At 37.2% G+C, this 13792-nt stretch overlaps 1 protein-coding gene across 1 annotated transcript in view; it reads left to right on the forward strand.

Annotated features, from left to right (window-relative positions):
* Positions 1–13792, forward strand: part of CDK14 (cyclin dependent kinase 14) — a 313331-nt gene that overhangs the window by 72374 nt on the left and 227165 nt on the right. Inside the window, exon 3 of the mRNA XM_041466561.1 lies at positions 11517–11762. Within this exon, the coding sequence (XP_041322495.1) occupies positions 11517–11762 (246 nt within the window). The remainder of the gene's footprint in view (positions 1–11516; positions 11763–13792) is intronic.

The raw sequence follows: 13792 nt of genomic DNA on the forward strand, positions 1-13792 counted from the left end.
AAGCAGCAGTGATTTTCATTTCTCTGTTGAAATACATGGTTTTGTTTTTTATGTTGTTTTGTTTTTTAAATAAGCATTATCTCTATGCTGTTCATAGAATTCTCATTATAAAATTGTAGCCATCCTTCTTATGATGAGCTCTTCTCAGTATAAGCTTGCAACCTCTCCATTTTAAGTTTTATGCATCTTGGCAAGAAAATATATACTGGAGTGTTCTTCATATTTTGAGTAACTTAATAGGTTATCCTTTTCAATTATGCTCCTGACTAAATTCTGAATTGTAGGATATGGCACGTTTTCCAGTGTAGCACATTATGCACTGAGAGCAAGTTTCATTTTGCTCCGTTACACCTTTTTGCTTTGAAAGTTATTGTGCTGCTGCAAGTCTGGCAAACCTGCGGTAGCTGCTAGAAAATTCCTTTGAGACTTTTCATTCAAGTTTTATAGAATTCTGTAACCAGGTCATTTGTCTGAGGGGAAAAAACCAGAAAGAACAAGTTTAAAAAGAAAAAGAAAAGTCAGGTGTATATGAAATCCAAACACAGATGAGGACTTTTCATTTAATTATTTGTGAAACTGGGTTTCTCATCCTTGTCTGAACTCTCAAACTTCCATGGAAGAAAGCAATGGCAGAAAGGTCATGAATGGCTGTTACTAAGATTTCAGAGAGACTGAGTTGGAATGTAGGTTATTCAGATCTTGGAAGATTCCTTGCACGAGAGAATAATGACAAAGTTGAAGCTCTTTTTCTGCCTCTGCCTTTATACTGTGCTGATTTGATAGAGGATACTTTGTCAAATGCAGTGGTTTGGAAGATAATATGTAGAGGAGCAGATCTAGAAATGCTCAGAGAGCTTGTCTTTCCTTGTGACATTCATCTGCCTTGGAGGCTGCATTTCTCAACCTGTAGGGTTGTTGACCTCAGGGGTGAATCAAGAACAGGAGAGATTTCTTTCTTGGTGCTAAAATGAAGCTTTGAAATGCATTAGCAGAATGAAGCAAGCAACTCCCTTTACCTAGTTAACATCTGGCTTTTGCTAAAGAGAGTTAAAAAGGAAAAGAAAGGAAGCAAAATGAAGAAAACAGGGAAAGGAATGAAGTAAGTAATTTTTGTTGTTTTTTTTTTTTAATGGAGGAAATGGTCTGAAGGAAAAAGAGCCAAACTAATTTACCATTCCAGTTTTGAATTATTTCTTGCAAAGCACTTTTAAAACATCTGCTGAAGCTAATGTGAGAGTGGCATTGATTGGTTAATGACCATGCGACATGCATGCTGCTTCATTGCAATGAAGGTTGTCATTACACCAGACAAAAGATAGCTGCAAAACCTTTCCACCTGCAAATGTATATATTTCATAAAGATAATTACATGACCTATCCCCTTCATCTTTTAATTTAAAAAGCACTCTTCAGCATTTATGTGAAGAGCATATATGTGAAAGGTCTGAGTAGTTGGGCTTAAGTCTTATGCTGTCAGTTGCATGAGCAGATCTCACCAACAGCAGTGTTTTTGTTGCAGTCCCTGCTTGTAAGAGGACAATTTTTTAATGTTTTTTTTTTTTTTAGTTTCAGTCTGATGTACTTGATGATAACTGTGAAAGAATCAAGAGGCTTGCTAGGGATAGGCAAAGCAGCCTAAAGGAACTGGGTAGAACCTATTTTCAAGGCATGGAGTTGTTTACAATTTATTTTCTTAAAAACCTTACTGACAGCCTCAGAATCTAGCAAGAATAGGCATTTTGTTGTCAAGTCTCTCAAGATTTCTCACACTTGAACTTGGCAGTGGGAAGACTTACTGCATTTATGGATATGCCTTTGGTAACTTCATGATCAGGGGGAGTTTTGGAGGATAGAATAAAATTATAAACCTGTAAACTCAGAAAGATATAATATATTATTTGCACAAAAGCACTAATAATGCACTTATGGAAAGAAAACTGTATAAAATAGCACTGGCACATGTAGCCATCTGTTGGAGCAGGAGGCTGATATGGAAAATGGATTGAAAATATTTTTTTATCTTTATTTTTAAATCCTGTTCATATGGTTACAGAGGAGGATAGACAACAGATACAAGTGGGTAACTAAGCAAAAGAGTATAAAAACCACCTGTCACAATTTCTTGGGAGAGTGTTTTTGTTCAGACACTTTCTCCACCGCCTTTCTGGTTACCAAGGCATCTTTGGCTCGTGCCTGGCACTGGAAGCTGCCTCTCCCACACTGACATCTCTACTGATCCTCAACTGTGCCCTCCTGTTTGTTTTTTTGGAGGAGTGACCCTCCTACTTTTGGATGCAACAAATCTGAACCCAGGTTAATGGAAGCAGCAGCCTGGTTGCAATTTTGGGAAAGGCTTGCATGACACATTGCATTACATACCAGTGTGACAAATGTGAACACTGTGCAAGTAAAAGGAAGAATTTATTTGCCAGGCTTTATTCCTAACACAGTTACTGTATTTTGGGGCATCAGTACAGAAATAGAGCAAAATGCCCCTTTAAATGAGCTCTGTTGAGTTTCTGTCTCTTTTCATGAGCGTTAGAGGCTGTCAGGACTTCGGTGTGACCTTTATCTGAGACCCTGTCCTTAGGTGACTCCTCCTGGCGTCTCTTGTCACAGGACAGAGTTTTGCTTTGAGGACATATGTAGGCTTTTATAGACCTAAAATCTATTTAGGTCTAATCCAGACTCTCTTGAAAACTGGACCTTTTTTCTCTGCAAGGAGAGGAACATCAACTTTAATGGATTAAAAACTCACTTTTCTGAAGCTAGACTGTGCTATGAACAGAAAAAAAAAAAAAAAAATTAGAAATGCTCAGTTTCTCCTTACCATGTTGAGGGCACCTAAAATAATTTTCAATAATTCCTAATTTCAGGATTGTGCTTGATTCAGAAATTATGCTGACATTTAGATGTCAAGTTAGCAGAATAAATATGTTCTATATTGCAGCTCTTGGTGTGTTGGTGGTGAAAGGAAAGAATTGCGTAACCAGTTTAACTTCTAGTTTAAAATGTTATTTTTCTTGATGCAGGTAAAAATGTTTTCAGATTTTTATGCAGCTGGGATTCCTACCCCAGGTCTGATCAGTTGGTCTTTCTGTGAGAGTGACTTTTTTCTCACTTGGCAATTCAGCACAGACATTTAATCAGCTCATTGAGTTCAGTCCTTCAGACAAACACAGAGAATTAATGTCAGAGCTTCTAGTTCAAAAATTCTCCCATCTGGCACTTCAGTGACCTTTTTATATTCGCCTTCTTCCATATGACAATGACAGTTGGTTTAACATCAGCTTTGACTTTGGAAATAAAACGGCCATTTTGGGTGAGTGCCTTTGAGATGGGCTGTGGGAGGTGTAGGAGTAAGTTTGTGGTAGGTACAGCAAGGAGCATACCATATCCCCAGACACCATTTCCAGTCTCTGAGCTCTGTTTTCAGTTGCATTTGCTAGCTCATGGCTAGCATTGCTAGCAATCTCTGTAGCCAATTAAATAAATATTACCCAAGAATTATTCTGGGACACAGAGAGAGGTTATCAGGAGAGGAAAAGAAGTGTCTTATTTTACAACCATTTTTTCCTTGCATCTTCCTTCCTTTCTACCACCTCCCTATTTTTTTTTCCCCTCTCTTACTCAAGTTCTCTTTCAGCTTCTTTTAGCTGTGCCCATCAAATGTTCAAACCAAAGGGCTGATGTAGGTGATTACAGGGAGGGGTGAGAATGTTCAAGGACTCTTTCAAGTTTGAGCCTGATTGCACTGGTAGCTCTGGTATGAGCTGGTGATGTCGTGCAGCATTACATGCTCTACTTCCCCTTTCACAATTTTATCTGCTCCCTTATCTCATCTCTCTCTCTTCATGGATCTTTTCCCGTGTTGTAGAGTTCTCACCAACTGAGCTCTCTTCTCAACCTGTGCATGTTTCTGCTTGTGGGTGCAGCAGTCATTTGCTGACCCTCTCTTGGGGAGGATGGAGAGTGCTACCAGATGGACTGAGAAGAAGCAGGCAAGTCTTTTGTTTAAAATGAGAAAGAGCCTTCCTATTGCTTTGTTCTGCAAAGAGAATGAATCTGCAGATAGCTGCATTTTTATTTTGAACAAAGCTGCTTATAACACTCCAGAACATTCCCAAACTGTGTTTTATAAGTAGCAAATGTCAAATTCCAGGGATGCCAAAATCTGCAGATGACTTGTGTTCTCAATTGCCATGGTACCAAAGCATGATAGAAAATAACATGCTTATAAAAGGTAGCAAAAACTTGCATCCGGATAGGATTTTTTCAGTGAAAATTAATTGCAGACTTTCTAAGCAATTCAGCTGTGGAACCAGTAGTCACTTAACCATATGTTTTTTTTCTTTATACATCTCTCAGCTAAATGCAACTGCTAAGTCTTATTGTCTGTAATAATGAGATTCTTGCACTTCTTCCAGCGGGTTTTGGCTGTACAAATTATAATCTATATCTTCATAACTTTTCACTTAAAAAAGCCCAAGTGCTTTACAAACTTAAATAGCACTCCCAGTTTCTGCTTGTGATAGGGACAGGATTGCTGTTATGAACAGAAAAATGGAATTGTGTAGAGGTTAAGTGACTTCCTTACCTCACACTACTCAGTAATTTTAATTTTTGTTTTTCTTACTGCATGCTAGATCTTGGATTTCCCTGTATTTGGTCCTTTCATACTATATCTTCTGGAATGGTGCAAATGGGTGGAATTCAGATATTTCCTTCAGATTTTTCAGTAGCAGCTTTGGATATCCACTCTGGTATTTACCCAGCCAGCCACTTTCGCCCCCAGATTTACACAGTGGCAATAACCAATAGAAAATAGTAGCTGGTTGGCAATATTTTTTTTATATTTTGCATAAGTTTGTATCCACTGGATGACCATAGCGTTAAAAGTAAGAATTAAAACCCAGGTATAATGCATCTTCCTGAAAGATGTGATGAGCTCCAGAACAGGGTGTCTTTACACTATACAAGCATTTTAAACTTTTTTCTTATGTATGGTAGCATGTCTGACCTGTTCTACCAGAATTGGTTGTTCTTTGTTACTGAGGATATCTCTACTCATATGAATAAATGTAGCTGATATTGGACAGTGAAATATATATATTTTACTAAGTACCCGAACAAGTGATTAATTCCTGGTCATTCATGACTGTTTTAAAATTCATGGACTGTGAGCCTATAAATTACTTACATGGTTTAACTGATCAGTCTCACTCTTTCAATGCTATATGACTTTAAACAGTAAATTAATTAGTCTAGCAACCTTTAGTTTTAAGAATCCTGTTTCTTTGGGGCCTCTTAATCTTGGTGACAGTGATGAAGTGAAAAAATCTTGCATTGAAACTGTATCACAATAACTACATCTGATACACCATTTATTATTTTCACATTAATCCCAAATGCAGATTAAGGAGTACTGCTTGAAATGAGATTTAAGGTGATTCAAAGAGGCATCTTTATTTAGAAATGGTTCAATGAATGATTATACTGATTTTTATTTATTTAATGGGGCTTATTATGGAGCTTTACACATGGAGCAAAATTACTCTTCTTGTGATTTCAGTCTCTTAACTTCAGCAGTATTCTTTATGGGAAAAAAAATTGGCTAAATGCTGACATCATGTTTTGAGATATGGTAAGTACCATGATGTTAGGGTGGAGGCTGTAGCCCCATGGTCCATACTGACATAATGATGACTAAGGTCTTTATCCTAGAGTAGCCTTGGGATCTTCTCAAATTGACTGGGAGACTGGGCAGGAGGAGAAGGGAGCACATCCAAGCTGTGTTGTTGCCTGTCATACATTGTCTTCAGATTCTGATCTGCAACTAAGAAAGTTGCAAAGTATAAACTATGTTGTGCTTTTTTGGGGTTCTAACATGAGGAGCTGTTTCTTGAATATTGTGGTTCTTTTTACCTTAAACAAATAAAAAAAAAACCACAGAGAAACACTAAAATAAATTTTAATATCAAACTGCACTAACTTTTGTAGTGCTGCGTTTTATTTTGCTTTATATTGCTAGAATCTGTGATAGCTCAAGTAATTACTGAAGCTGACATGAATATTCTGATTTTTTAGATAAATTTTCCTTTTGTGGTTTCTTTTAAAAGTAGACAAGAGCTCTTCAGGTAGCTGCAAAGTGGCTGTTTGCACCATAGGTTTTAAGTGGCCAAATGTCTCATCATGACGTCTCATTTTGTCTTATGTTTTTCAGTTGAGACTGAATAAATAATTGTGAGCAAATTTTAGAAGTAGGTTTATTTCAGTAATCAGAGTATGGAGAATGTGTATAGCTTGGCAGCAGAATGTGGGACAACCTGGGGAAGTACAATTATGTATTGACATTAAGGATCCATATGTGAAAAATGCAATGGGCAGGATGCTCATGGAGAGGTGCTTCTCTTGGACCACACCTGGGCTGACAGGGATCTTTTTTCCAAGATCTGAAAATCAGATTTGGGATCAGGGAATCTTAGCTATTAATACTGTTGCCTTACTGAGTAGGAATACTTATTGTTATTTTCCAGATTACATCTTTTCCTACAAGATACCAAGTGCCTGGGCAGTTTCTGAGTGCTGCTTTGGAAGTGTTATTCCAAAGAGTAACTTCAAACACAAAAATTTATTTTCTGTAGGATCACTCTGGTTTCGGTGCAGAAAAGCAAATCTCCTTAAAGGGAGACTGGTATTGGAGTCTAGTGTAGCTTTTTCAGGATTTTCATTTTAGAACCAAAGCAGAGACTTTGGGGATGAATGTTCTACATGTGAAAATTTCTGGTGTGAATACCATGAATATCATTCCCATTGTTTTATCTTACTTTTTTCCCATCTAGAATTTTTGGGTTTTTTTTATCATCTGCTCCTTGTCTCGGCCCCTCTCCTGCTATTTTTGCCAACATCCATTTTTCATCCTGGTTCTCTGAGGTACTGAGATTCCTGTGAGGTGAGAACCTCAGTGATAAAGCAGCTATTTCCTCCCTTATCTTTCATGTCTGGGGCCACCTACCATGCCCAAAGTTGGAAGTGGTGAATAGCCCAGTGAATTCCTTGAGCCTTTTATATCTGATGTGAGGTTTGGAAGGACAGTAATATTTTCTTATTTATTGATTACGGAACAATCCATACATGATGCAGGTATTTTTGTGCATTCCCTGTTACATGTGTAATAATTTATAGCTGTTTTGTGTATTAATTTGATTGGCTTATTTTAAAATCCTTTTTCCTTTAAAGAAGAATTGAAGCATAAATGAGGATCCCATACCTCTGTTCCTCACAATTATGGGATCTGCTGGCAAAAATACCCCATCTGAAAGAGATAAGTGTGGTTCCATTGCTCTACTTTTAAAAGCCAAAGTTTTGGAAATAGTTTATCCCTCAGAAAATTTTGCCTTGAATGTAGTTTGTGGTGGGAGAAGAACGAAATCATGGCAGTAACTCCTGAAGGAGAAAGAATCACTTCGATATTTACTTACCTTAATGTTTACTTATGTGATTACTTGTTTGAAAGAAATGACAATTAAAACTGCTTAATGACTTAAGCAGTTGGCTAGACAGAGGTTTCTTTAAATGCACGGAATATTCACGCTGAAAGTTTCTTCTTCTTGATTGAATTTTATAAATCATAATTGTCATCTCACTTATGACAAATCAAGGTGTCACTTGTGTTGTCTCTACATACATTTGAGGTCAGTACTTTTACTTAAGGTGCCATTGAATATCACATCTTCATGTAGCACCTGTTTTTGACTGTGGTGGTATTTACAGCATCTCAATGAGTGTTACACTGGGCTACACTGTTTTAACTACAGCATGACACAGCTAGGGAGGGATAACGAATCATAGATATTGACTTTCTATATGTAATGGCTTGTTTCACTTTGTATTTTATTCTGATAACTGTAGCTAAATTAGATATTAAAAAAAATCATCCAGTTTTGAGGCTGCATTGGAAAAAGAGATAGTTTCTTTCTGGATTGTCGTCTTCATTGAGCTGACTAGGGTTCTTCTGTGTGTAAAAGAAGGGTTAGTAAAAGAATAGTGCCCATCTGAAGAACCTATGACTTATGTAGATAGAACAAATGAAATGGGGTGAAAAGTCTGGTCTTAGAGGTGGCAGAATGTACATATGGAGAAAGTCTCACTATCCCAGAGGATCACCCAGGAGCATCCAAAAGATTCTGAAAATGAAACTTTCTTTATGACAAATACTGTGCTTTAACTGGAAAATGGTCCTTAATTGTTATATGCAAAAAGAAATATGGAAATGAGAAGGTCAGGTTTCTCCTGACTACCAGCAAGGAACTACCAGGTGGTAGACACTGATTTGCAAGTCTTACACCTTCTGATGCTAAGTATTTTTACATATCCTTTGAGAAATTGAAATTTATAAGCAGCAGTTATGCTGTACAAAGGAAAACTATATTTAAAAGGCTAAATTAGAGTAAAAAATATTCAAATCCATAATATTCACAGAGGTGATGTGGTCAAGCTTGTAAAATCTATGATCATTTTTATGCAGAGGAAGACTCCTAAAATAAGTTATGTTTCAGTTCTGCTTAGAAAATTGTTGCTTTTTGCATGATAAGCCACTACAGAATAAGTTTTAACTGGATCACAGGAGCAGCCAGGCAGTGCTCCTGCTGACCAGGGGCAAAATCTGCTCTGCTGTGGTCACTTAGCCTTGCTGATGGAGGGAAAGCTGAAACCACCGATGAGTTTGTGTCCTTAAGTTGGTTACAGCCAGTGCTCTGAAATCATCAGTGAGTTTGTGACCTTAAGTTGGTTACAGCCAGTGCTCAGTGCTGACCTTTTAGACCTGGTCCTTTCAGATTTTACAGAACAGTCTCGGACTGAAGTTGGCCTGTCAATGTACTTGGCCTATCAATGGCAGAATGTAGAACAAATGCTTAAATATTGTTTCTCTTCAGTGTCTTATAGGCAGGGTAGACAGTTTGGAAAAGTGTACCCTGCAACAGCAGCGTATGCTTAGCTTTGCTGGCTTCAACAGTGCACAGCAGCCATTTGGAGAGAACGCTTTGTTTCTGCCAAGGAAATATTGATATCGGTGAGAGAGAAGTGATGAATTAAACCCCTTGTCAGCTCTGGCAGGAGATGTGCTGCAGTTGCGGAACAGGCAGATGGGCAGGGTGTGCAGCGTCTCCTTTTGCATTTGTCTGCAGTCCTCAGGCTTTTCCATAGGTGACAGTGGTGTCCAGCCTGTGCATCCACCAAGGTGTTTGACTTCTGAGTGGGGAGCTGCTTGGTGCTCGTCTTGGTTTTAGTCATTTGCAAGTTGGAAGGTGGCTATTGTAAGATGATAGTGGGGATTTTTATCCTACTCCAGATTCAGTCAGGTGGGCCTGAAGGCTAAAGTGCCTCCCTTCAAAACCTAATTCCAAACTGTTACTGCTTCCAGTCAAGACAATAGCGACACAGACCTATACACAGAGATTTTCCAGTGGAAAAAGAAAACAGAAGCAGCACTCATGGCATTATTATCTACAGTATGTTTATAGCTGTGTATTCCAAATATTTTAATCTGCTACAGGTGCCTTGATAACCTGAAAGGAAGACAAGTACTGCATTGGAACATTTTTCCATATCTCTTGCCCCTGTTTTCTAGATCATAGAGTTTCAAGTGCTGAGAAGTACTGATTACTGATAAGTGCTGCTATATTAACAGTGATTTCAATTTACATTATTTTAAAACTTCTTTGTTGGTAGCAAGCATTGCAAGAACATGGAGATGACAGTGGGAAGCATGTGGATACATATCTGTGCATATGAGTTGTTTTAAGGAAAAGAAACCAATTAGTTTTACAAGAAGACTAATTAAAAACTCTTTGTGCTGCAGCTGTTTATCTTTTCTTTCTGGAGTAACAGATCAAAATTACATAATTGTCTTAATTTAAGCAAAAAAAAAAAGGATTACCATTTGGAAAAAAGAAGGATTTTTCCTTTTCTCAAGGAAGTTATAACTTGGTGAAGTCCTAGTCTTGGAGAAATCCCATTAGTGAGAAGAAATGTAAGCCCTTGTGATGCCTGGTTTGTGACAGTAGTGATGTTCTTCATTAGAGTTGACCTGGTATATGATCATTTGGCCAGATGGCACGGTGCAGGAAACATACTTTAAATTTTTAATGTAGAAAAGAAATCTTTCATCTACTGTTACAATGGATCATAAAAATTAAAAAAAAAAAAAAAAAAAAAAGCCAAAGGTTACAAGGTGTAATCACACAGTATTTCTATAAGAAATTGGAGTAAGTTTGACTTCAAGGCAAAAAATGCCTCTGGGAAAATGGCAAAGAATAATTTATTGGAGAAGTTTTTGGAGATACTTTGCTTTAGGAAGGAAGACTCCTGATTTAATTGCAATTTCTTTTTTTTTCTTTTTTAAAAATATTAACTGTTTTAGGATAACAAGTTTTCAAAAATTAGAATAGATTATGGGTGCTTGAGTGGAATATAAAATTGTTTTTATACGAACAGTTCAACTGACAGCAAATTAACACTGTCTATCCTTAAACACATGCAAAATTGGAAAAAAGTACATTATAGATTACTTTGATGTGCCTTACAATTTAGGGAGTCTCTTGAGTCTCCTTGCATCACATGTCATAACTTTACCCTGTAGCCTGAAAGCTGAAACTATTTCTTTTCTTTCCAAGTAAAAACGTTAAGTCTCTTAGAGGTGAAAACAGAAACTAAGGCCTCAAACACAACCCCTTATCAACAGTGTAATTTAAAAAAATGTCCTGTGTATTGAAATGAAAACCAGAAACGTACATGACTGGAGTATCTAAAGGTACTGTTCTACTCATTTAGTTCTTTTGAGCTAACCATTGCATATTTTGATAGCTCAAGCAGCAAGTGGCAGTCTTTAGAACTTGGCAGAGTCGTCCTTCACAGTAACAAAGAATTGAACTTCTGTGCTTTAGTGTGCCATTAAGCTGCAGTCTCACGTTTCAGTGCCTGGGAATTGATTTACTGATTTGATTTTCTGAGACATATGGTGATAATAATAATAACACTGTATAAGCATTATTTAAAAATACCATAATATGCCAGTATTGAATCTTTGGAAAGCCAGCACCAGCCAGTGCACATACAAACTACCATCATTTATTTTAGTTCAGTCCCATCCAATTTTGAACAAATGGAAATCAATACTGCTTGTGGATATCTGTGGCTAGATTGGAGAGAGAAGTGAAGTGGCATTGTTGCCAAGAACACATTGTACAAGAAAACACAAATGTATGAATTTATGTATGTCCCTCTTTTGCCTTCCTTTTCCAGGATCTTTCAGTACATTGCACAAAGATAGGATTTTATAGTTATTGTGATGTGGGTGTCCCCTATGTAAAATGCATGTGTTGTTTTCAATTTCAACATAGAAAGAGAAAGTGAATGCTTATAAAGTTCAGTGCCTTTTTTGATGCTGGCTGGTGCATGGAACGATAGTGACTTTAAGCCTGTTAGAGTCAACAAATGATGTTCTTTCTTTTCAGATATGTGTCACAAAGATGTCTACACGGAACTGCCAGGGAATGGATTCAGTGATCAAACCTCTGGATACAATTCCTGAGGATAAAAAAGTTCGGGTTCAGAGGACACAGAGTAGTTTTGATCCATTTGAGAAGCCAGCTAATCAAGTGAAGAGGGTTCATTCAGAGAACAACGCTTGCATTAACTTCAAAACTTCATCTGCAGGGAAGGAATCACCTAAAGTCAGGCGGCACTCCAGCCCCAGCTCTGTAAGTGCACAGCTCTCATACCTCTGTGTGTGCCAAATGGTGGAATTAGAGGCACCAGATAAACGTTTTCTTGATTAAGAAGGGATTGTTTACTTGGAAATAAGAAAAAAAAGGTCATGGCTGCTATTAAATGTGTTTTCCATAAATATTTTTAGTGTTATTAATGTAACAGAATCAGAAAATTGAACTTGAAAAAGAATATGATTTATGAAATTCCTTTCAGATGTTATTTAGGGTGTCTTACAGGATTTCTAAGCATATTCCTCTCCTTATTCTGGTATGTCATTACAGCTGCTATAATGTTTATGCAGCAAGTTTGGCAGAGGATTGCTTATTTGTGAAGAGGAATTCTTTCCCATGAAGTTTAAGAAACCACATGAATTTTCTTTTTGATTTTTAGATTTTGGATTTAGAGGAACAGATCAGATTTGATGGATTTTGTTTACATTTCATGATACTCTTTTTAAAATCAAGTAGTAAAAATAACATTCATTTCCCTGTCAGAAACTCTGTGAGAGAGAGAGAAGAGAGAAAAATAACAGAGAAGGGTCTGGCAACACATCATAATAGTTTTATTCTCAAGTATTTTTAAAGAAACTAGATAAATAAAATGTCATGTCTTTAATGAGTAATGCCCAGAACAGATTTCCCCCAAAAGACCTTCAAAATTATTGAAAAACTATTTCTGTTATGCTTTGTGAAGAAAAATCCATAATAATGTGACCTTTGAGTTGAAAACTACAGATCTAAGTAGAATGGATGTAAAACTTCAAATCTTATTTGGTGCAAAAAAATTTAAAAGGTTGATTCCCTCTTCTTTTTTGGTTTTTTTTTTTTTTTCCTTTTCTTTGTTTTGTTCTATCTTCTGGAGATCTTATGTCCTCCCTACACAAGTTTGACTGAAGCCTGTCAGACTTCTGATGAGAAACGGCAGGAGATTAATTTTCTGTAGATGAGCTGTGTTTAACCCGTGTGAATTTAGCGGGTAAGATGTCACGCCTCCAGGGGACTGTCCTTTTTGGAAAAGGTTACATTTTAAAATGTAACCATCTGTAGCAAAAACAAATTTGCTTTTTACCATCGCTTGGCATTATATAGCTGCTGCCAAAGATGTCTCCAGTGTATCCCATCTGGGTCCATGACAAGGAATTCTTAATATAAAACTTTTACAATCATTAAGAATGGAAGAATCTATTTGCACTGTGTTTACTTGTTTGTGATGCCTGATTATTTTTTGGCCCACAACTATTAATTTAAATGACTTTTTTTGGGAAAATCTTAAGTATTTTGTGGTATTAACTCACTCCTCATCTCTGCTGTTCCTCTTAGAAGCTATTACTAATTTCTGTTAATGTTTTTGACATTCTTCTATATACATTGAAGGGTTTCAGTTGCTTTGTTTCCAGAATTTTGAAGCAGATGTTTTTGAAACTGTGTTTTTGGTATCTTCTTCTTTTCCAGAGGGGTGGCACTCTACTGCATCCATACAATCTCCTATGATCCCAGTATTTTCTTATGTAAATGACATTAATGCTTCCTCTACTAGTATGCTGCTGCTTAGAGCCTTAGCTAAACATATGCTTTTGGTAATCTTTGTCCACGGTGACTCACACAGACTTGCTGGATACAGGAGCTGCAAAGGAATTTCTTGAAATACAGTTCTTATTTCTCAGCTTCCTGTAATTCTCTCTGATTTTTATAGCTCTGTTTGATGAACTCACTTTTTCCTTTTGCTTGGAGGCATTGTTAGTAATTTTTGACTTTTCCTCACAAGGAAGAGCATGTGGAATAATGAAAGTGTTCATGCCAATGAAGAGGAAAGAGCAGTTCACAGCAAAAGGTGGTGTTAGCCCTCTGCTGATCAGGTCACACCTGGTCCTGCCTGGCAGACCTCAGTTCAGCCCTCCAGAGACAAGATCAAGATGCTTTATTCCCATTGCCAGAACCTGAATACATGGCCTCAGGCAGTAGATGCCCTGATGCACATTTTATTGAGTGATACCCGTGTGGTTAGTTGCAGAAATGTATCA

This window comes from Pyrgilauda ruficollis, unplaced genomic scaffold (assembly GCF_017590135.1).
Source record: "Pyrgilauda ruficollis isolate IOZ18807 unplaced genomic scaffold, ASM1759013v1 scaffold2, whole genome shotgun sequence".
In the NCBI taxonomy this organism is placed as follows: domain Eukaryota; kingdom Metazoa; phylum Chordata; class Aves; order Passeriformes; family Passeridae; genus Pyrgilauda; species Pyrgilauda ruficollis.